Raw genomic sequence first — 24828 nt, forward strand, 5'->3', positions numbered from 1 at the left:
CTATAGACACAATATATCTCATTTAAGAGTAGATATGAGCAAAACAGTAAATCTAGTCAGTATTTGTGGTGTTTGACAACGTCTGCAGTATAAATACCCCTATTATTGATACTATTGTAATTTAACCTAGCTACTAACAGCTGGAAAGGAGTAAAGGGAAGGCCACATAGTACAGGCATTCATTTGTGCAGTTTTGCCAGGAAGCTGCATTATAGAAGCATGCCCAGTAAAGTCCAGATGAAATAGGGAAGGTACTTTCTGTCAGTCACAGCTGGGAACAGATCATGGGCGAGAGTCAGCCTGGCCACTGCAATCGCAGGAAGATAGGAGATGTTTCATTTCCTACACAAAGGACTTCTTTCTCCTGGCTCCTGGGGCTCTTGGGACCCTTGCATCAGGGGTTGTGCTCCATGAGCTCCCCTGCATTTGCCCACATGACTCACAGCCACGTGGACCCCACACGATGGACTGATGGACTACAACTAGCCTACTGCTGTACTGGACCCAGTTCCCCGTGGAACAGAAAGTTTAGACCCTGGCTTTGCTTCTCACTCTACTGAAACTCCAGCTACACATCTTCCAGGACTGGATTAAGGGAAATAATACTTTGGAAACTGAGGTATGGAATTCCATACAAATAAAAAATCACTCATCCTCCCAGGTGAGTCTCAGAAAATTCTTTTCCTTGAGCTACCATAAGAACCCCGCCCTGAGCACTTATGTGGGAAAAGTGATGCCTCGCTTTCACTGAGGACACCGTAACCACGATCACACTATCAATGCAACATCATTGAATGCAGAGTTGGGAAGAGATGCACACTCTGACCTAGTATTTCCACCATAGAGATGCAATACACTACACAACGAGCCTAAAGAGCACAGATAATAGTAAAAGTAGTAAAATAATTAGGAAATTAAAGTTGTATTTATTACCTTTGCTTTTAATATAATTTTAATCAATTTAATTATAATCTAATTGTAATCTAATTTTTAATAATGGCTATGTGTAACAACTAGTTCACAAAATTACTGACAATTTAACAACAGGCTCTTACAAGTGGCACTCCCAAAGACTCACAGGCAAGTTAGGAAAAAGCTTGAAAATAATACATCTTAGAAAACAACAGTAACGACACATTAATAACCTTCATATCATACCCCTAAAATAGGTTATTAATCAAGCCCTTCAAATATTGACTTTTTCATAAATATGACATTAATTTTCCTAACCCTTGTTTTTTGGACTCTCAAAATCAATTTTGAGTTATTTTGCTGGCTCTTTTCCATAATCATCCATTTAGTCTATTCTGCATAAGAAACAAGTCTTTAAACTACACAATGCTGACTGTGGTAGAATGATTCCCTTGAATGTTGTCTCTGCTAAACACAGCAACAACGAAAACAAAAACAGTATTTCTGACTGGTATTCAACTTGCATGCTATCAGGCTGACAATGGGAACAATTCATTGTTGATTGTTTAGAGTCTACACCTAATTAAATATCTCCTTTAAATGTGAATTGAGAGAATTAATCACATCACACATTTTGCATAAGGGTTTGGAAAGTTCAATATTCTTGCTGATTGAAAGGAATCAAACCAAAGAAGAATATATTCCTAATTCAAAACCTGCTGGTCATCAGATAATCTGGAGAGTTTTATAAAGATACATGATCCTAGGTGTAGACTAACTGAAACAGTTTCTCCAGATCTAAGGAGTCAGAAAATCTGGTAGTGATGCCAGGCATGGACTACCTAGAAGGGTCCTGTGGTCCTCTACACTTGATATAAACGTTACGAGTGTGGTTACACATAAAGTAGTGTATGGAAGGAGAGGGGAGGGTGAGAGAGTGTGAGTGAGTGAGTGGGCAGCAAAATAGATTGTGAACTCTCAAAGAGGTGTGTGTGTGTCTTTAGATACAGCTAAATACGTACACAGATTTTCTATTGCTGGGAGTGCTTTTGTTTTTATTAGAACCCAATACAGTAATGTTATCGTTTAAGAGAAACCAGAAAAAAACACCACCTTGCAAACTCTATACCCTAATCTAAATATATATAAAAGCCTAAGCGACCATCTGACCATTCAACCGTCCGATCGGTAAGCTATGACATGCACTGACCACCAGGGGGCAGACACTCAACGCAGGAGCTGCCGAGCTGCGCTGACTTGGCAACTGTAGTTCTTGGGTGACACACCTGGAACCAGAGAAGAGGGAGCCCGATTCCAGGGTGTGTCACCCAAGAACTGCCCTCTTGCAATTCAGGACCCCTCAGGAGATGTCAGAGAGCTGGTTTCAGCCCGATCCCTGCAGGCCAAGCCAAGGGACCTCACCTGTGCATGAATCTGTGCACCAGGACTCTAGTAGACATTATAAGAGAATTTAGCCAATCCTACCACATAAAGAAAACAATGCTTTTAACTTCTCTTGGTCAAGAGGATTCTATAATGGCCTATTGTTTTACTTATTTCTTCTTATTTCCTAATCTGAATGTATTAAGAGAACTGTTTCTACTAGGTTTAGAAACTGGCTTTGCTTCTATCTCTGCTGAAAACCCTTGCTGCACATCTTCCAGGACTGGATTAAGGGAAATAGTACTTTGGAAACCCGGGGATGCAATTCCACAGAAATAAAAAGCTAAGGAGTGCTGGGGATTTGGGATGGGCTCATGTGGACTAGTTTGCAGTAAAAGCAACTGACCTTTTATCCTTAGAGGACTCTGGAGTCCAAAATCTGAGAATTTTTCATTTTTGCTTTGAGGGTGCATCTGACTGCTTGTGCATGTAGGTGTCTGAACTAATCACTGGTCTTGGGATTAATGGGAGGAAAAAGGTAACATATAAACATTTTACATCTTACACTGATGGACAGACCATGAAGAAGTCAAACTTGGAAGGTAAAAACCCATCCCAAATCATCTCTGTAGAGTGGCTTGTTAAAGTCATTTTTAAATAACAATTTAGAATAAATCCCAGGCAAGACTAGCAGTAGGAGGATAATAGAATTGACAGTTTCTATTGTAGCATTGAGTATATTATATTTTCAATTTTGGAAATTATTCTAGGCAAATACCAAAAAAAATCTTAAAAAACGCTAGGAATATAAATTTTCATCCCTTCATCAATGAAACAAAAATCATTATTTAATTAAATCCACTATAATGCATTAAATTGAAGTTTTTTTCTTTTATTTCTTTCTTTCCATTATCTCTCACCACCACATCCCCTCACATAGTCACTATTACTGAGGTCCTGCTCTTTCTCAAGGTAGCACATGTCACAAGTGCATGTGACCTTCCTCCAAACAAGTACGGCACTAGAGAGCACGCTGAGGAACACACTACAGCAATTTTATTTTTATATCAGCAAATAATAAACATTATTCAGTATGGAAGAGGAATCCATACATTTCAAGCATCATGGAGAGATCAGACAAATATTTTAGGATGGGTGGGCAAGTGCTGCCTGACTTTAACACGTAAATACATGTTTATTATTGTTGCTTGTGTGATACTGATTAGTGGCTGGGCTTACCCTTCTGATCTATGTCTTGATACGTTTTTTCTCGCATAGTTAGCCTGATGGAAAAAAGTGCAAAACACAGGAATGGGCTTAAATTGATACTAAAATTCTATATATTTAGGTGTAGTGCAGGAAGTCTTCCCACGTCTATACAAATCTTAGGTGCATACAGTACCGACTGTGTTAGGGAATCATGAATTATCATCATAATGATATTCTTTTTAAAAGAAGAAAATAACCAACAATCTAAAACCACTGCTTAGATAAGAATTTCCTGCCAACATGAGATGATATTTTTTTTTTTTCAAGATTTGTGAAAACAGAATTATGTTGAATTTCTAAGTTGGCTTAAGAAAATCTTAACATTGAAGAATAAGGCTTATAATTCATTTTAAAATATTTAAATCTGATGTTATAGAAGTTTCATTTTTATTATAATCATGTTTATAAATTATATTTATCAAAACTATACTTTGAAAAATATAAATCAGCAATTATGGAAATACTTATTTGCCTAAAATTATATCTCTTTAATTAATTAATTTTGCACTAAATGTTTATTATCAACAAAGTTAATTTTTACTAAATAATTTCTAAACATTGAGTTTTTAGTTTTATATGGTTATGAAATGAGTTTTATAGTCATAAATGCAAAAAATTGTACATGTGTCAAAAGAAATTGTGACTTACTTAATAAACATCAAAATAAAAACATATTATTACTATATTTCTTACAAAAATGACCATTCATGTGTTAACTATGATATTTGTTGTTGTTGTTGCTCATAAACATTTTCTTTTCTTCTTTTTTTGTCTAAAGTTTTACATATGTCTCCTTTTTCCCCAATTGACCACCCCTCCCGCCCCCCCAGCCATTCCCACCCCGGCAAGCCCCCACTGCCCCAGTGTCTGTGTCCATTGGTTATGCTAATATGTATGCATACAAGTCCTATGGTAACTATTATTTTTATATAAATAGTTATTAAATAGGGAGGAAAAGTGTTTTTATTTTGGTGTTACTGAAACATTCAACTTTGTCATTAAATAAGTTACTCATTATAAAATACATTGGAAACAAAACAATTCATCTCAATGAAAATAATAATACAAAAATGGGAAATAATATATAATTTAAAGTTAGGAATTGTAGAATCAGCTTATGGTTGATTACATATGCATATATATGTATTAATGTATACTTAATGACTAAAAATATCAAAATGCAATGTCTGATTTCACCTACCTTAAGAACATCTCCTTGTGCTAAATGAAATGTTCTGGCTGAAATATTGATCCCCTTTCCTGCTTGAACCTGAATACTATAAATGCATTCATGGTTGTTTTCATAGTTGAGTGGGTAATTTGGAGAGAGCAAAATTCCTTCATTATTTGTTGCAGATGCACCACATTCAGCTGCAGGTAAAACAGAATATTGAAGTACAGTTTAATAGAAAGCATTATCATTTTTAAGTTATATAATGTATGGACGTGTAAATGCATTTTCTTTTAACTGGAGCCTAACAGGAAAATCATGTATGGAATGGCTGTGTGTTGTAGATGAGTCATTCCCTCTTAAATATTACATGGGAAGAACAACGGCCTGTGGACAGGACAACAAGAGTTTCAGTACATGCCCCACCCCCAGGGAAGGATAGCATGGAAAAGGGTGAGAGCAAGAGATTACTAGGATATATTGTACGTTTCTAGAAATCTGATTAATTTTTTTTTCTTTTGAACTTCTAATTTAATTGCTTAAGTATTAAAAAAGTCAAGAAATCAATTCTGTTTTATAATGATGCTAATTGGATCTTTTTAATTTTACCTTTTTTGAATTTGGTCCTTCTTCCTCCCAATAATTAGCATTCCCCTGGTTCAACAGCTTCAGTAACAAAAAGGTAAATAAATACTACATTACCTTTGAAAACTGATATAACAAGGAAAACCCACTAACCAATAACTGTAACAAACTGGGCATCTTTAGAAATAATAATATTACCTTTCAGTTTAAAAGAACAGATTAAGGCAATCTTGAAATCAGTATATTGTACTGCTAACTCTGCAGAACTAATTTTGCAAAATTTGTGGACATGTCTAACCACTTAGAGAAAATTAAACATTTCTTAATTTATTTAAAATTTAAATTCTACTCATTACTTAAAAAACTTGTAGCATGATTGCAATATCAGACAAGGCCTGACAATCCCCACGCATGCTCCTTAGGTCTCAGAAATTCAATGAACTCTGCTTCCTATCTTATCTAATAACTTGCTTCATATTACCATACCATGGGCCAGGGAGAGTTATACTTTTTTAGAGGTTTACTAACCAGAAAATATATCAAGTCACTATTTTCCAGAAATGAAATTTTTAAAAATAATGATACATGGGTACAGTCATAGGAAGTATACAAGAAAGTGAACAATGAATTGCTTTACATTTAAATGATTAAACAGTAACAAAAAATAAGGCAAAAGAAGAAAGCCTAATGAGGAAATGAAAATGATCAAGACTGAGCAATCAGTACAATATCAACATAGTATAAAATAATAAAAACTAATGCTGTAATGTTAAAAATCTACCCATCACATGAAGAAATGTGGCCCAATACATGTTCCTCCAAGTTCATTTAAACAAAAGGAAACCAAGACAAAACCTTACAGAGTCCCAATACTAATTTAAATTATTTTAATGTTCCATAAATACGGTCAAACATACAAATAGATATGTCCTTATGCTTTTAGCTGTATACGATTATAATACCAAAACAAGTTTACAAATACAGGAACAAAATTACAAAAACAATAAAATTAAAAATAGCAACATGTATCCAATGTAGCATACGGTTTTGTTTTCCTGAAATTAAATTGCCCTTGGCAATGTGGATAAAGAACCAGCTGCTAGCGTACCAGCTTTTGGAGTTTGCTATGCTTTTAATTACACTATGCTGTGTAATGATTCAATTCTCCCTCATCTTATCCCTCTCTGCACTGCTGAGAAACTTTCATCTGTATAGTATAACACGACACCATGCGTCCTTCACTTAGTGGGAAAGAATCATTTATATGTTAAGTCTGCCTCATTTCCTTCTCACTAGCTTATTAGAATCTAGGTGTGCTTGTGGGGACATGAAGACAGATGCATTGGATCCAGCAGATGGTCCAGAATGCAAGGACATTTTTATCAGTTTGGTAAGAGCATGCAAACAGTTTTTAATTATGTTATAGAATCATGGAGTTCTGATAATATGTGTTGTTGTTGTTGTTGTTGTTTAGAGAGAGAAAGAGAAACATCAACGTGAGAGAGAAATATCGATCGATTGCTTCCCACACATGTCCGCTCTGATCGGGGACTGAACCTGTAACCTGGGCATGTGCCCTAATGAAGAACTGAACCTGCCTACTTTTGGTGGACAGGATGACACTCCTGCCAACTGAGCCACACCAGACAGGGCCTGAGTGTTTTTTTATGCCAGCTTGCAAAACAGTGATATACTGATTAAGAGGTCAAGCTTTAAACTTCAGAGATTTTGTTTACAAAATTAAGCTTCATCTTCTATCTGTATATATTTGGCAAGTTATTTATTTTCTCTCTTAAGCCTCAATAGTATTATCATTACAATGTAAAAAATAATACCCTCCTCAGAGGAATGTTTAGTTTGTGTGTGTATGAGTTGAAAATATATAATTAGAGCATAAGCAAAGTGCTGGCATACAACAATAGCTTAATAAACTAGAGCTATCATTAAGTATAAGTACTACGAGTTACATCATCTATAAAAATAAAAGCGTAATATGCTAATTAGACTGGACAGCCAAACGACCTTCCGGACGTCCTTCCAGATGACCCACCAAATGAAGCCACAGCAGCAAGGGCCAAGGCAGAGGTGATTAGGGGCGATCAGGCAGGCAGAGTGGTTAGGGGTGATCAGGCAGGCAGGCAGAGGTGGATAGGGGCGATCAGGCAGGCAGACGAGTAGTTGGGGGTGATCAGGCAGGCAGGCTAGTGGTTAGGGGTGATCAGGCAGGCAGGCAGAGGTGGATAGGGGCGATCAGGCAGGCAGACGAGTGTTTGGGGGTGATCAGGCAGGCAGGCAGAGTGATTAGGGGCGATCAGGCAGGCAGGCAGGTGAATAATTAGGAGCTGTCCCAGATTGCAAGACGGATTTCCCCCAAGGGGTCCCAGATTGCGAGAGGGTGCAGGCCAGCCTGAGGGACTCCCCTCTCCCCCCATCATGCACCAGGCCTCTAGTCTTATATATACACACAAAAGTTTAGGACATTTATATTGCCCCTAATGTGACTAGCCAGGTGTAGACAGATATTTATGTGTGAAAAGCCAGAGAACTCCTCTAATTTTGGAGAGTCATTTATGATATCTAAATCATTTTAACAACTTGTATAAACTGAGAATTTGCTCAGTAACAAGTTACTTCAACTACCCTTTAGAATATATTAATATTTTTTAAGTTCTCAACATTTGAATAGGTGGTATCTTCTGCCATAAATATTATTAGGTTTATACTGTATAATTTAAAGGAGGTTTTCTTTTCTACGAAAAGTAACCTGCTTTTGTTACATTTTAATATTTCTGTTGGTTGAAAATGAGTAAAAAGGTTTTCCTATTTGGTGAAATAAAATCAGGACTTAAACCAGAATGAGAGAATTAAGAAAGAAAATTTGAATTTAATTAGCCCCTTTCTCATTTAATTGGGATGACCATAAATTGTGGGGCCCAGTGCAAAATGAAAATGCACTGACCCTTGTTGAAATGTATTAAGAATTTCAGGAGACCAACAGAGGATTAAACTAAGCACAGGTACCGTCTTAGCGTGGAACCCTGTGCAATTACATGTGTTCCATACCTGTGAAGCGAACACTGACTTTATTCCTCACAACTTTGCAAGGAAAAACCTCTCTTCTCCAGTTTTACGGATGAAAACACCAAAGTGAGCTTTCTTTCTAAAGTCACACAGTGTATCAGAGCTGGGATTTACATTTGTCATTGCACATGGTGTTCATCTAAATACTTTTTTTAGTGTGACGGGAGGCACTATTAATATTTATCCTATACAGCCGGTACAAATGAGACTATTTCAGAAGAGTTGGTGTACACGGTCACTTTTTTCTTTTCCTTTTAACTTCTGCACATACTATTTAAAAACACTCTGTTAAAAATCAAGAGGATTAGTTTATATGGGCTGGGGTATGTCCTGGAGGTCAGAACAGATTTATCCCACATAGAATGTATAAATCTGTACTCCATTATACATAATTATTAATGTTCAAAATGATCATCTCATTTGAAAGGAGGATCTTGAAACATAAAAATTGAAAATTTGTTCAGTGTTCTACTTATCCATAGAGAAAAATGAACAAATTATTTTTTTCAATAAGTGTTCTAATAAAATAAATTATCTACTAATAGGTTAAGGAGGAAAACTTATTTAATCACAAAAGCAAACTCTAGGAATAAGGTGATTAATAAACAATTTATTTTTACATGGAATCTCATCTTTGAGTTTATCTCTGAAATTAAAATATACCAAACACTGGTTTCCCAGTGCCCAATGTAGCACTAACATTTACCTTATATAAGCTCCCTTTCTGCACTTTGCTATAGCAGTCTTGCTTGCCAACTGGAATCGAACAAGATCTGATGTTGAAATTAACAACAAACTTTGCACATATGCCTAAGTCTAGCAATGAACATGCTTCTATCTCTGTTGTGTAATAAGCTGACATGATGATATTTTCCAAATGCAAATCTGCTCTTGTACTTTCCGCCTAAATTATACTCCCCATCAGCAAGTCAAAGTCCACAGAATATCATACAGGGCCATTATAATGCGAACACAATCTAGCTTTCTAGCTATTACACACCATTCTCTCCCCTGGACCTTGCACTTCAGTTATCCTGAACTACTGGCCCTTTGTCACAGTCTATACTCTGGGCCTTTGTACATGCTGTTTTCTCTGCATGTAAACACCACCTCGAGTCTGAAGGGATGTGATTTCAGGGACCAAATAAAGAACGAAAATGACTTGATATGGAATTAGACTTTTATGATTCTTTTGAGCATCAGCTGTCTGTGATGGTGTATGAAATAAATGAAATAATGTCACACTGAAGTATCAGGGACAATTCTCACAAATAATAGTCACAGCTGCAATGTCCAGGAAAAATACCATAACTACAAATTGTCATGGTATATGACATGCATAGAACTGAGTGTTCACAAAGCATACTTAAACGAGAAGATGTGACCACTGGCGAACTGCGATAGAATATTCTCAAGATATGTTCAACTTAACTGAGAAAAAGAACTATCAGCAGAACAGCTAGCCCCAGAGAGAAGGATCCTGAGTTGATTCTAGGAAGATACGTTGTATAAAACAACATCAACTACATGGGAAAAAGGAGTTTGAGTAAAGGAAGTCCTAGAAATCCAAGTAGCAAAGGTGAATTGAAAACAGTCACCACCTCCCCGCCATAGTGATGTACTAGAATATGAACAATACAGAGCGATAACTGACAAAACTAAATCAGTGACTCACTACATCAGGGCAGCGCCAGGCTTTCCAGGCAGGTGCCATAACAAATTGCATATATGGAGTAACATACGTATGAGAAACATCTGTCATAATAGAAATAAAGCTATCATGTCCTTCTAACATAAGCAATTAATGTATTTGCTTAACAGGATACCTTGGTAAAAGAGTTCATACTAAGATAGTTAAAGTGGCTTGAGGGAGAAAATAGGAAAGAAACAAATTGATTCATTTAATAAATATTGGGTATGGGAGGTCCCGAGTTGACACCCCAGAAACCGTACTTTCTAGGAGTGAAGACATGTTTACTATGGAATCATTTAAATATGCTTATACAATTGGTCCTCTGTAGCCACAGGTTCTGCATCCATAGAGTCAACTAACCTGAAACTGAAAATATGCAGAAAAAAAGCTGCATTGTTGCTGATGTGTGCTATGTAATCAGACCTATGTTGGCTGCATCTGTACTGAACACGCACAGACATTTTGGGGGGTCATTATTCCCTAAACAACATGGTACAACAACTATTTATACAACATTTACATTGTATTAAATATTACAAGTAATCTAGGGATGATTTAAAGTATAGGGGAGGATGTGCACAGGTTATATGTAAATACTACATCAGCATCCATGGATTTTCATATCCTCGGTGGTCCTAGAACCAACCCCCCACACAAACCGAGGGACTTCTGTAGTCCGTGAAAACTCATAACCTGGATGCCTGGTCTGTTCGGAGTAAAGTCAAGACTTCTCTGAAGGATGGAACTTAGTAAATTAAAGGTTATGGGAGAAGACAGGTAGAGGGGAACATATCCCAAGTAGGAGGGACATTTTTGAAAACGTTATTTGCTGGTGGGGAGAAACACATTCTAAGGACTGAAAAGCCCCTGTGAGGGAGAGGCTGCATTGGTGCAAGGCTGAGCTAGAGGCAGGCTCTCAGGATGAGATTTCTTTTGTGGCTTATCTGGTATGGTTGGGAAAAATGCTCTTCTTAGGTGTATCTGAAAGGAGATGTCACTAATGTCACAAGGTGGAAGCAGGTTGCTGTTCTTGTGGTGGTTAAATACTTTTATCTTGAAGGCTTAGAGAAGACTGAATGAGGAACATTTTTTTTTTTTTTTTAGATTTTCAGTTAGAAAACCATTGCTTCAGCATTCAGGATTGCCATGCTTTCTAGAAGGGAGGTAAGCACATTTTCCCTAGCTTAACATCAGCTCTGCTTCTATTTCCCTCATGCTTTGATCTGGGATGAATTTTATGTTCTTAATAACTGATCACTCTCTTTTAAAGCCTAAGGCTATTAATGTGAATTTCCTACAAAATAATCAATGTTAAAATATTAATAGGTGATAATGTCTCTTCTCTCTGATTTGAGAGGGGAGGTCATCTTTAAATAAAAAAAATGAATAATATGAAAACATTACATAATTTAGCAGAATATCAGGGAAATTTCTCTTGGGGAATAGGACTTCAATACTCTTTATAAAAATATAAATATTTTCTGTTGTTATGAAGCCTTTATTTTGTGAAAAACAAATCCTGTTCATGTAAAATAAATTTTATTTAAACAGATTAAGAAATATTTTGAGCTACCAATATGAAACTCTTTGCTGAGTTGAAAATAATATGTTGATGAATGCAGCCCTAGTTGGACTGGAACAGGGGAGATATGTATACTGGAATCTGGTGATAAGAGTCACTGCTACAGTGAGAAATGCAAGAGAGTGGGCGAATCCATTGAATTTCCATTTTTCTTGTGTACTGAAAAACAGGCTAGCCCATGCATCATTAATCTCCATTACTGAGGTAAGAAAATCTGGTAGCATCTATTGTTTACACACAGTCATATATTTTCAGATAAACTGGTGAAGTGCTTTTCTGTAGTTTGGCTGGAAATTTTGAAAAATGTCTATGAGTAAAGTTTGCTGTTACTTTTAAGAATTTGCATTGCAATTGAGTTCCTTCTTTTGTATTATTTTGATAGCACCACAGGTTATTTTAAAATTGTCTTATAAAAACAGTTAAAATAAACTTGACTTGTATTATTAAAAATACTAGTTTTCAAACCTAAATATATGGTATGCTAAGCCAAGTATTAAGGTATAGCATTAATTAGAAATATGTTTTCCATATTTTAATTCTTATCAGTGAAAAAATAGCAGTAATATGTGGTTGTGTTCAGATAGGAGGGGGTGGATTCAAGCTTTCAAATCCAAATTAACTATTTCTTTCTGTCATATATGTGGATTTGCCAATTTTGTTGTTGTTGTTTTTAGCTAATTGAGTCCATTATGTTCCAAATCTAATTTCTACTGTATTTCATCAAATTAAGATAGCATTGATTGCAAGAGGCATCATTAATTTACATGTCTCTAAGAAAAAAAACATGTTGACAGTAATATATAATAGCCATTGATTATGAAATACATTTAACTTTCAGAGATGTTAAAATGTTTTCAAAAGAGCATCTGAAAATTGTGAAATGTGATAAATTGTGTTAAGATTGAATATATTAAGGAGACCTTCTAATATGCTTTTATGACGTGGCAGTATTAATAATGCATTGTTCCGTAGAAAGTTTTAATAAAAAATGTTTTTCTCTCAGTTACATGAAAAATGTTTGGATTCAGAAGGGGTTGGAAAGTAGAGGGTAGAAATACATATATTTTTCTTTTCAAAAACATTTACAAAATTTTTTATTGTTGCCTCCCATATGCACTCTGACAGGTGACTGAACCTACAACCTGGGCATGTGCCCTGACAGGGAACTGGACCAGTGACCTTTTGGTGCATGGGATGACACTCAAACAACTGAGCCATACCATCCAGGGCTATATTAATTTCTTTACAACATTATTTAAGATATGAGCATCCATGAATATAACTTGCATACAGGCTTTTTTCCCCTCTTCTTGTTGTTCTTAGACAAGAGTGATGCTTAACTTGCTTTCTCTTTCCAGCATCTCTAAATACAATGTATGCATGTGTTCATGTGCAAACTAATAGTGCTTGTTAAACTTACTTACATATCAAGTTTCTTAAAATGTTTTCCCTGGAAGAATTTGGATTTGTTTTCTCCTTAAAATTCATTGCAATTCATTTTCTATATGCATTACAGACCATGAAAAATCATGCATCATTGCCACACAGAATTATTCTTCTGTGAATTGCAGATGTAATCGGGGGGCATAAGTTCTAAACTTGTTTTAATCAAATATATAATTTTCAGACAAAAAAATGAAAGACAATTCCTAAACTTGACATTATACTGTTATGCTTCCTTCCTTCCTTAAATAGTTACTGAGGGTCTAAAATTCTAAGTTTATTTACTCATTAAAAATTATGTAAACAATAATACCAGGGATATACCAGGTACTATATTAGGTCGAGAATAAGGTTTTTGTTCTCATGTAATATGTAGTCTAAAAGAGAAACAAACATACAGACTGATATGCATACTGATATGTAATCTGTAGTGTGATACAACTTTGTGCGATGACCTGGGGTGGCGAAAATGAGGCAATAATACATTTTACAGGGGTAGTAAGAAAATGTCAGGGAAGATTTTATGGAATAGGTTACCCTTGATCTGAGTGGAAGTGGTTCTAAAGGTAATCAAAATGTACAAAGAAAAATTCAAGGCAGAGGGAACTGCTTGAAGGAAAGTAGAATGGTTATACTGGATTAACATGGTGAGGAGACCCAGTAGCTCATATGCTATTCTAACACATTCAGGCTTTATCATTCAGGCAGTGTAGGTCCACTGAAGAGTCTTATGAAGATAACAGACTTGAGAAACCCATTAGGTCAGCAGTATGGGGAATGGATTATAGCCCTGGGTTCTTAGAGGGAGAAAAAACTAGAAATTATTGGATTGTGTCAACAGGAGATGGTGAGAGTTTGTATTTACCATAGAGAGAGAGGAAACTGAAAGCAAAAGTTATAGAGCATGAGGACAAGTTGGATGCGGAGGAAAAAAGAGAGGGAGAAATTGCCCAGCCCAGTGACTCAGTGGTTGCATGTCAACCTAGGAACCAGGAGGTCTTGGTTCAATTCCTAGTCCCAGCATATGCCTGAGTTGTGGGATTAATCCCTGACCGTGCAGAAGGCAGTCAGTCTATCAATGATTCTCTCTCACCATTGATGTTTCTATCTTTCTCCCTTTCCCTTCTTCTCTGAAATCAATCAAGATATATTAAAAAGAGAGAGAGAAAACATGAAGAGGAGTGACTTTGGGTATGTTGATTAGTTTATTTTTGAAGATTGCATAGTGGGTCAAGATGGTTATTGGTTTATAATAAGATTTTAAAAGCATATATATTACCTTTGATTACGTTTTTTAACTCAACTGGTAAAATAATACTATTATAATAATTATTGGTGTTGTGTCAAAAATGTTTGTATACAGCTACTCCTACCCTTTTAAATATATTATTAATTTTATAAGGCAAGAGAAAATAATCCATTAGGCAGTAGGAACATTTTTATATTTCCTAGTGAACTACTTCAGTGATGAGAACCAAATTGCAGTCGTAAATATAGTGAGAGGAAGGCAACATCTAATAATATTGCTCATATCCAAATATTTGAATGTATGTTTTTAGACCCTGTGAAAGCTCAATAAATACTATTAATTCAATAACAAGGCAGTAGGGATAGTAATAATAAATTAGTTATCCTTGAAATAAACTTATGAAAAGTAGTAGTCTTAGAAAACAAGAACAAAATATAACTCATCTAATAGAATTTAATTACTCTGCCTACATATAAAAAGCTCCACATATGGAGGGGATGCAAGCAATAAAAATAGTTAATAGGATTTGTTAATTGCTTACTATACGAAGCACTTTATTTGCACTTCCCAGTGAAGTAAACCTATGTTTCTATAGGAGAATTCGAAGATAGGAGTAGCTAAGCTAGTCAAGATCACAAATTTGTAAAGATTCAAACACAGCTCTGTCTGGCTCTTAACCCCTACTTGATACTGCCGTTGAGAGATGAGTAAGATACAAAGTACAAAATCAAGAAACTTTACTTTCACAAGCAAGATAGGAACTGCATACATTATGCTACAAAATAGGTGTAAAAGAAGAACAGACAGTATTTACAGGTTTAAATTTGAGAGAAATTCTTTCTTATGAAAATGTCAGGTAGCATTTCGGCTGCACTTTCAAGGAGGAGTAGAATTCTGATGGGCCAAGAAGGGAGGAGCAGATTCAGGGGAAAGGAGAAAATTTCATTGAAGAATATAATTAATTTTCCTGATAGAAGAAAGAAAAGGCAAGAGCAACTTAATCTGCTTCGTCCAACAGGTATCTTTATTGTTCCTCCCAACTTCGTAATAGCCATGGGGACATTTTCTCTGTAATGAGTTGATTAAATACTTAATTTTTAAAACACATTTTTATTGATTCAGAGAGGAAAAGAGAGGAAGATAGAAACAACAATGATAAGAGAGAACCATTGCCTCCTGCACGCCCCCCATTGGAGATCAAGCCTGCAATTTAGACATGTATCCTGACCAGGAATTGAACTGTAACCTCCTGGTTCATAGGCCTACGCTAAATCACTGAGCAACACCGGCCGGGCTAAATACTTAATATTAAACTTCATTTTTAAACCATTGATATCAGGGATGTTCAAAACATGTGTCTTATTAAGAGTTTAAAATGCAGTATTTTTATTTAAAATAGTCTCAGGTTAAGAATAAGCTTCATAAAGTCCTCTACTGGACAAGAGAAGATAGGGTAGGAAAAGGGAGCAGATAGCTTCTTTGTGCATTTCCTGCATTGATTTAGTGTGAGCCCTGACTCTCTAATATTTCTAATGGAAGAATAAGAAAGCGAATAAGGTGCACATCATTTCTTAAATATTAAGGTCATTTCTATGATATGAGGGGCCCCTATTGATCCAAATATTATAGTAAGCAAACTTTTTAAAGTGTGTAGAAACACATTTAAAGATGAAAGTTTATAATCTAATGAATGCATGAGAAATGTGTTAGGTAAAATATTGGTTAAAACAACTACAAAACCCCCACAGTTACTTTATGAGAACTAAAATCTACATTAAGCAAGTCTAGTCATTTATGTAGAACCATTAATTCACATTTCATTGTATACATAAAATAAAATTACTATGAAGACCATAGTAATTTCCTCCCATTTATACTGTCCCAAACCAATATTATTTAACTTTTTCAAATTGTAATATGCAATTTTTCATTTAAATAAAGAAGTTTTTTTTTTTATCAGGTTGGGATGGGAGGGGGTGGATTACCACGTTTCTCTTAGTAAATATTAAAAAACTTCAGAAATCATTAAGAGCAATTTCCAAGGCTCAACTCCACAAATATAATCATAACAAAGCTTAGAATTTATCATAAAGAATTTCTTGCATAAGTTGATCCTGCCCTTACTCTAAGTTTAGGTCTTCATGAGCAGAGAAATGGCCCCTATTTCTTCCTCACATGCAAATACTATGAAGGAGCCTCAGGGGGGGGAAAAAACGGGGGTGGGGGGTGGGGGGGAATGTTCTGTTTTCTTAGACTCCTTATCCTTTAAGGAAAAAGCAACATATATAATCTCAATGCCCTCACATTTCCCTAGCTCCTCTCATCAAGTTTGTAATGGTTTTCATCAATATGAGACTTTGCTGTTTGAATTCAAGTTGTCGCTGATTTCACCATTTCTTTCCATCTTACTGATAATAATAATAAAAATACAATTGTTTAATATCATCTGATCAGTGAATGGTTGAGTAAGTGGCCGAAGGCCATCTTGACTTGTGACTTTCCAGTCCTGCAAAAACCATAAAATAAATCGCCACAAAATCCATCCACTATAACAATTAACACACACACACACACACACACACACACACACACACACACACACACACGTAAAGTCTCTAGGTCTGAGGGCCATTGCATCAGCTGAATATCTTTTCCTGATTCTCATCCCTTAGCTAATCTCTGGTGGCTGAAGGGAGTGTACTCCAGGCCCTGGAGGGCGAATGACTGTCTTCTCTGTGGCCAACGTGTGAAATGTCACAACTACAAATCACAGAAGCCTCATGCCTTCCTCATCAGATTGCATTAAAATTCACCATGCTAAGTACTCAGTAATGTTATTCATACACCTAATTCTTGGAAAATGTGGCACTATAGGTGAGTTTTTCAGATGTCAGAAGATTTCCTATGGATTGAAAGTTCTTTGCAAATTAAGATAAATAACATCAACATTCTAACAATTTAAAAGATTTTAGGTTGATCCTGCCCTTACTCTAAGTTTAGGTCTTCATGAGCAGAGAGAAGTTAAGAGTTAAGGCTTCATAGAGAGAGAATCACTGAGAAATGATAGTTTTAATGCAGATAACTCTTGACTTTATATCTGTGACCACATACATGTAAAAAGGAACTACTTCTGGTTGCTTAATACCTTTCCAAGACTCCTTATACGGAGCATGGGGAGTATTTACATTCTATGAATACATCAAATTAATCCAAGAAAGTGAATATTGAGTTTTGCCACTTTAATGTACTAATCACTTACTGTCTTCTTTATATTAATAGCAAAAAGATATAGACAAAATTATCTTCAGAAAAAAGTAGTCCAATTTGGAATGGGCATACACACACACACAGACACATTCAGAAATTTAAAAATAATACAATCACAGCAAAATAGCTATGTATTGATAGTGCCAGCTGTATATTTTGTTCCACCGCATGATTTTTAACAGACTATTGTCTTTGAAGACAGCTTTTCCATTCAAACTAGATAGAAACCATTGATACTAGTGTAGTGTTTGTTGCTGGAAACAACACATGTTGAGTCTTTTTATACTGCCATTATGGATTCTAGTTAATAAAATTAAATTCAAATGTGCCTTCTTGAATCTATTGGATACCAGGCAGCATACAGAATAATTTGTCAGCATAAAACATAAGAAATTCAAATTTCCCTTAAGTGACAAAAATCTAAGCATCTAAAATAAAGCACCTTAAATTAAAATATTACATTTTAAACATATGATAGATGCATAGAAATTCTAGCACAGGCACTTGGGTATTTGCTGGGAGTAGAAGAGTAGAATAAATAGATCAGTTAAGAGATAAATGCTATGTGCTGTGCTAAGAGCTATAAAAACAATTATGAATAAGTTTGATGGGCACACTCTAAAAGGTATAACCAATTTTTCCTGTGGAATTAAGAAAAGCCTATAGAGAAAGTGAAACTTAATCACGTCTTGAAGGCATGAGGCACAATCTTCTAAAACAATCATACAATATCATTGGATTTCCTAAGAAATATCTTATCTCATTATGTTCCTTATGGTCTTAAGAGGCATACTAATCAGGTATAACAGCTATATAAACATCAGGATTTTTATTTTAAGGGAACTAAGGCCTGCATGAATGTGAATAAGAAACTATTTCATTCCACTTCCCTAGTCTTTAACACATCAGTTTCTCAGGATCAGTGAATGGGTTGAGGATTCCTTGAAGACACTATCCTTTGTACCATTCACCCTGCATTGTAGCTGTACATTCTCTCTTTCATAACTTAATAGGTTGTAAGTAAGAAATAATACGGATTTAGGGGCATGATAGCAGTATGGGATAACACACCAGAAGATTTTATATCATAGGACCAGCTGGAGAGCTGTGACTAGTCCCTCTTGACTTTTCCATAGCAACAGTACTGATTTAAAGCAGATGAGTTAGGAGCAGGGTTTTGGATCGGTATTCTTTTGAAAACATTTATAAAAGAAAGAGGGACTAACATATTGCGATCCTGCAGTACATATTTTTAGACATTCCCAACCATAAACACTGAACAAAAATGTAATCTGAACATCAAAGTCCATGTGTTCTAAACTGACTGAAATACAATGATCTCCTAAACATGCTTTGAGTGTTTTTCTAGCATATTGTCACCTAAAGGTGACTTATTTTTCTTTTATCTGTGTTCACTTTGCTCTTTCTTTCCTTGCTCCTATTCTCTCCACTACTGTTAATATTGTGATAAAGGTTTTTGGTTCCATTTTGTTACTTTCCTTGCTGCTTAAATACCTTTATGAAAAAAGTGCTCTGTAATAAAACTTAAGAGGAGAAAATCTTCATAGAGCAAATCATGTGCATGGAGTTTTTTATATACATTTGAATTATACAATTTTGAAATATCTTAATAATTCAAACATTAATAAGTCTTCACTTTATATAAAATTTTAAAATAATGTGTAAATATTTCAATTACAATGATAAAAAAACCTCATAATTTCAAAGCTGTGGACAAAATTCTTGATTTGTAAGCTATGTTTATTTTGATGGCCTTCCCTTAGTTGTAACTGTTAACACATGGTATCCTTTGGTACATTATGCTTTGCATGAGAATTATGGTAAAGTGATTGTAGTGACATTTATTTATTCATCTCATAGATATTTACTGAGTGCCTACTATGTACAAGATACTATCCTTTGTACCAGAGCTTCAGCTATGAAAAAAAAAAGGAGAGATGGAATCCTAATTTCAATGAAGCATCTATTCCTGAAAGAGAAGACAGGCAAAAAACAAGTCTAGAAAAATAAATTAATTAAACAATAGGCTAGACAGTCATATGAGCTAAGAAGAAAAAGCAAATTAAAGAGGAATAGAAAAGGTATTCACTGAGGATACCCAATGAGAAATCATATTTGAGCAGAGATCTGAAGGAAAAAAGGAGCAAGTATACAAATACTTAAGGAAAAGTATTGTGGGCAGAGGGAACCGGAAATACAGATGGGGATGTGTTTGGCATTTGGGGAAACAGCAAGGGGACCAGTGCCTCGGAGTGCCTTAGTCACTGTGGTTGCAAACTCACTACTCTTTCTGCTTCTATTGTTCCTCCCCAGAGTCTACTCTCAATCCAGAGCCTGAATGATTCCTAGAGACAGACATCCTAGGATAGCTATATGTTTGTCCCTTTGACAATCCTTTGTTTAGAAACTTGTAAAGGCTTTCCTTCTCTTTCTTAGTGAAACCATAATCATTAAAATAGCCTACCAAGCCCTACAGGATGTACCATATCCTCTTATCTCTCTGCCCTCACCTCATCCTATCCCCCCTCTTCCTTATTCCACCACAGCGGCAGGATGCTCTGTTCCACTCTCGCTCTCCTCTCTTCGAGTTCTGATGAAAGACTACAATGGGACAAACATACTAGCAAGTGTGTCTTTAAAAGATCATTCAGCCCTGACCGGTTTGGCTCAGTGGATAGAGTGTCGGCCTGCGGACTAAAGGGTCCCAGGTTCGATTCCAGTCAAGGGCATGTACCTTGGTTGTGGGCTCAACCCCAGAAGGGAGTGTGCAGGAGGCAGCTGATCGATGTTTCTAACTCTATCCCTCTCCCTTCCTCTCTGTAAAAAGAAAAATCAATAAAATATATTTTAAAGAAAAAGATCATTCAGGCTTTAAGTTGGGAATGGTCTCTGGTAAAGCAAGGGTGGTCACAATTACTTTGCTATTATTTTAAAAAGTCACCGTAGCACCTGCCAGCATGGCTCAGTGGTTGCCATAGACTATGAACTAGGAGATCATGATTCAATTCCCTGTTAGGGCACATGCCCGGGTTGTGAGTTCAATCCACAGTTGTAGCATGCAGGAGGCAGTTGATCAATGATTCTCTCTCATAATTGATCTCTCTCTCTCTCTCTCTCTCTCTCTCTCTCTCCCTCTCCCCCTCCATCTCCCTCTCCCTTCCTCTCTGAAATCAATAAATAATATTTAAAAAATAAAAAGTTACTGTAATTATAACTTACCAATTTTGTCATCTTAAAAAAAAATTATTATAAGCATCCAGTGCTCAAAAAATGGCGGTGACACTAATGTCAGAAAAAATAAAAAGAAAACTGTAGAATGGAAGATGTGATAAAACAAATTAAAATTACTATCATCATAAATTTTACTGTTAGTTTAGGAGAGACCAGTCTATAAAATATTATAAATAATGTTGAAAATTCTTTAAAAAGAGCATTACATAAAAAAATCTACAATCATGATTATTCTAGATTTATAAATTTTAATAATGCTTTGCTGTTTTCAGTAATTAAGGTAGTAAATGTATACAAGTATAAGATAATTTGAAATGTGATATCTTAAAAAACATAACACTTGAATGAAATGTATTAAAGTTTGAACACAGTTTATAAATATTACACAATGCATTTTTCAAAGTAAATAAAGAGAATTTTGCTGAATATTACTAATTAATTTAGCCAGAAAGTTTCCTGAAGACAAAATTAAGACTATATGTTCATGGATTGAACATTCTGACATGTTCTAGTTTGGACATAATATATACAGGGAGTTCCCCCAAAATGTATACACACTTTAGCAACTGATAGCTCAATTTTGAAAATGAAATATATTTCAATAAATTGCCTTTATAATTATTCAAAGTGTATGTATACCTCTTTTGGGACACCCTATATAGTCCTATTTCTTTGAAAAGTCTTCCATGACAACTTCAACCCATGCAAATTTCTAAATTCTTGGAACTGCTCTCAGAACTTTTCACTTTGGCACTAATATAAAAAAGAATAAATCAGAATTAAAGAATAAATAATGGAAATAAAAAAACACAACAGTGGGAGCCAATAGTAGCTTAGAGGTACAGATGATTGAATCAATAACCTGTAAGACAAAGTACTAAAAAACACCCAATCAGAACAGCTGAATGAATAAAGCAGCCATAAAAATGAGGATGGTCTAAGAAACCTCTAGGACAACATCAAGCATAACAACATTTGCATCATAGGGTACTAAAAAGAGGAGAGAGAGAGCAAGGATTTGAGAACCTATCTGAAGAAACAATAACTGAAAAGTTCCCTAACTTGGCAAATGAAAAAGACATAAAAGTCCAGGAAGCACAGAGAGTCCCAAACAAGATGAACCCAAAGAGGCACATACCAAGACACATCATAATTAGAATGGCAAAAGTTAAAGACAAAAGAGAATCTTAAAAGCAGTAAGAGGAAGGCAATTAGTTACCTACAAGGGAGCTCCCATTATCCTGTCAGCTGATTTCTCAACAGAAACCTAGCAGGCTGGAGGGTTGGCACAAAATACTCTAAGTGATGAAAAACAAGGACCTACAACCAGCTCTACCCAGCAATGCTATCTTTTAAACGAAAAGGAGAGATAAACAGCTTCCCAGACCAAAAAACAAATAAACAAACAAACAAACAAAAAGCTAAAGGAGCTCATCACCACCAAACCAGTATTACAAGAAATGCTAAAGGGACTTCTCTAAGAAAAATAAGGGGACAAAAATATAAATATCAATAATAAAATGGCAATAACTATGTTTCTATAAGTAATTACTTTAAATGTAAATGAATTAAATGCTCCAGTCAAAAGACATAGAGGAGCTAAATGGGTAAGAAAACATGGACCATGTATATGCTGTCTATGAGAGACCCACCTCAGATCAAAAGACGCACCCAGACTAAAAGTAAAGGGCTGAAAAATATTTCATGCAAATGGAAACAAAAGAAAAGCTGGCGCAGCAATACTTAAATCAGACCAAATACACTCTAAAACAAATGCTATAAAAAGAGACAAAGAAGGACATTTCATAATTATAAAGGGATCAACCCAACAAGAGGTTATATCCCTTATAAACATTTATGCATCCAATTTAGAAGCACCTAAATATAAAAAGCAAATACTGACAGACATAAAGAGAGAGATTAACATTAATACAGTCATAGTAGGGGACTTTCATATAGTATTGTTATCAATGGGTAGATCTTCCAGAGATAAAATCAACAAGGAAATTGTGGCCTTGAATGACACATTGGGCCAGATGGATTTATTGATATCATTAAAGCATTTCACTCCAAAGCAGCAGAATATACATTCTTTTCACATGCATATGGAATCAGCATTATTATACTAGCCAAGATATGGAAGCAACCTAAGTATCCATCAATGGAAAATTGAATAAAGAAGACATGGTACATATGTGCAATGGAATATTACTCAGCCATAAAATTCTGACACATAGCACTCATTGACAAGGCCAGAATGTAAATTAGACTATATTAAAATAATTAGTTAAAAAACTGAAAACTAAAAATAGTGCTTTTGGCCTAATATTATATTGAATTAATCTGCTAATTGTCATTTAAGCATATATAACTCAATTAAATTGACAAGCATAGAAAACAAGAACTAAATTTATATATAACTTTGACAATTAAGGACTTTATAACTTATGTAGAAGATTAAATAATGTCCCAAATTTCTTTAAAAGACCATAATCAAAACAGTGATTTTAGCCCTGGCCGGGTAGCTCAATTGGTTATAGTATAGTCCCAATATGCCAAGCTGTGGGTTCAATTCCTGATCAGGGCACATACACGAATCAACCAATGAATGCATAAACAAGTGGAACAATAAATTGATATTCCTTTCTCTATATTCTCTCTCTCTCTCTCTCTCTCTCTCTCTCTCTCTCTCTCTCTCTCTCCTTCTCTCTGAAATCAATAAATTAAAAAAATTAAAATTATATAAAAAGCCCAGCCCATGTGGCTTGTGGCTATGTGGTTGAGCATAGACCCATGAACCAAGAGGTCACCATTTGATACCCATTTAGGGCACAGGTCTGGGTTGTGGTATGCAGGAGGCAGCCAATCAATGTTCTTCTCTCATCAATGTTTTTATCTCTCTCTCCCTCTCCTTTTCTCTCATGCTAAAATATTACACATTTAATTTTTTTATATAAAAATAATTTTAAACTAAAATAATCTGTTTAAATATTTGTGGGATGTTTATGTCATCACTTGAGAAATAATAGCTTATAATTTGAAGATTACTATTTAAGCTTTTTTGAGTATAACATTCATGTAAAATTTCAAAGCATGCTATTCTATAAAATATACTACAAATATGTTATTTACTGATTATTTGGATGGCCATAATTTTTATCACTTTAAAATTCTCTTGAATTATATATTTTGACTTATAAAAAATAATAATGTGTTTTGCAATGACCTAAAAAAAACAAATTTCAAAAAAAGTTGTATATCCTGAACAAATTTTGAACTGATATTTAAAAGTGGCAATTTTTTTTTCATCATACAAAATGTAGCATACTAAATGCTATCATAAAACACATAAACTTGAACTGTCAGAACCCAAAGTAGATGAGATTAATTTAAGAGCTTTGAGCCATGACAGTATATAGCGTTTGACAAAAGTTGAATAAATATGGGTTTATGTCCCAAGAGTTAACCTACCAATAAAACCCAAACACATGCCCTAAAATACCTTTTTAAGTGCTCATAGAGGCAGTCATAAAATTATTGAACCTGCAAATTTTAATTGAGAGTATGATGATCTTTCCAGATAGTTAAGATGGCACAGTAATTAGTACCTAGAAACATGCAGAAAAGTATCTTACCCTGAAGCAAAAAGGTTCAAGTAAAATATTTTTCAGTCACTTTGGACAAGATATAGAATATGTATCTATCATAAAATTTAACCAATAATATAACTACTACTTGCAGCTGCCACCAAATGTGGTTCTTAAAGAGAGACAAAATTGTAACCTCTATATTATAAGCTGTATGAGAAAAATTGCTGGGATTCTGGGGCAGTGTTGTGGGCACTTATCTGTTGTCCCTAGGGATACTGGAGCTGCTACAAACAAAATACATCAAAGGAACAGTGAGCATATTCTGTTATATAAATTCTTTTTTTAAACATA

General features: G+C 35.1%; 1 protein-coding gene across 3 annotated transcripts in view; it reads right to left on the reverse strand.

Annotated features, from left to right (window-relative positions):
- The window catches only part of CSMD3 (CUB and Sushi multiple domains 3), an 872847-nt gene that overhangs the window by 288143 nt on the left and 559876 nt on the right, over positions 1-24828 (reverse strand). For all 3 annotated transcript variants that reach the window (XM_036338167.1, XM_036338166.1, XM_036338165.1), the window contains one exon: positions 4766-4935. In XM_036338167.1, coding sequence (XP_036194060.1) covers positions 4766-4935 — 170 coding nt within the window. The remainder of the gene's footprint in view (positions 1-4765; positions 4936-24828) is intronic.

Source organism: Myotis myotis, unplaced genomic scaffold, assembly GCF_014108235.1.
Source record: "Myotis myotis isolate mMyoMyo1 unplaced genomic scaffold, mMyoMyo1.p scaffold_m19_p_16, whole genome shotgun sequence".
Lineage (NCBI taxonomy): Eukaryota > Metazoa > Chordata > Mammalia > Chiroptera > Vespertilionidae > Myotis > Myotis myotis.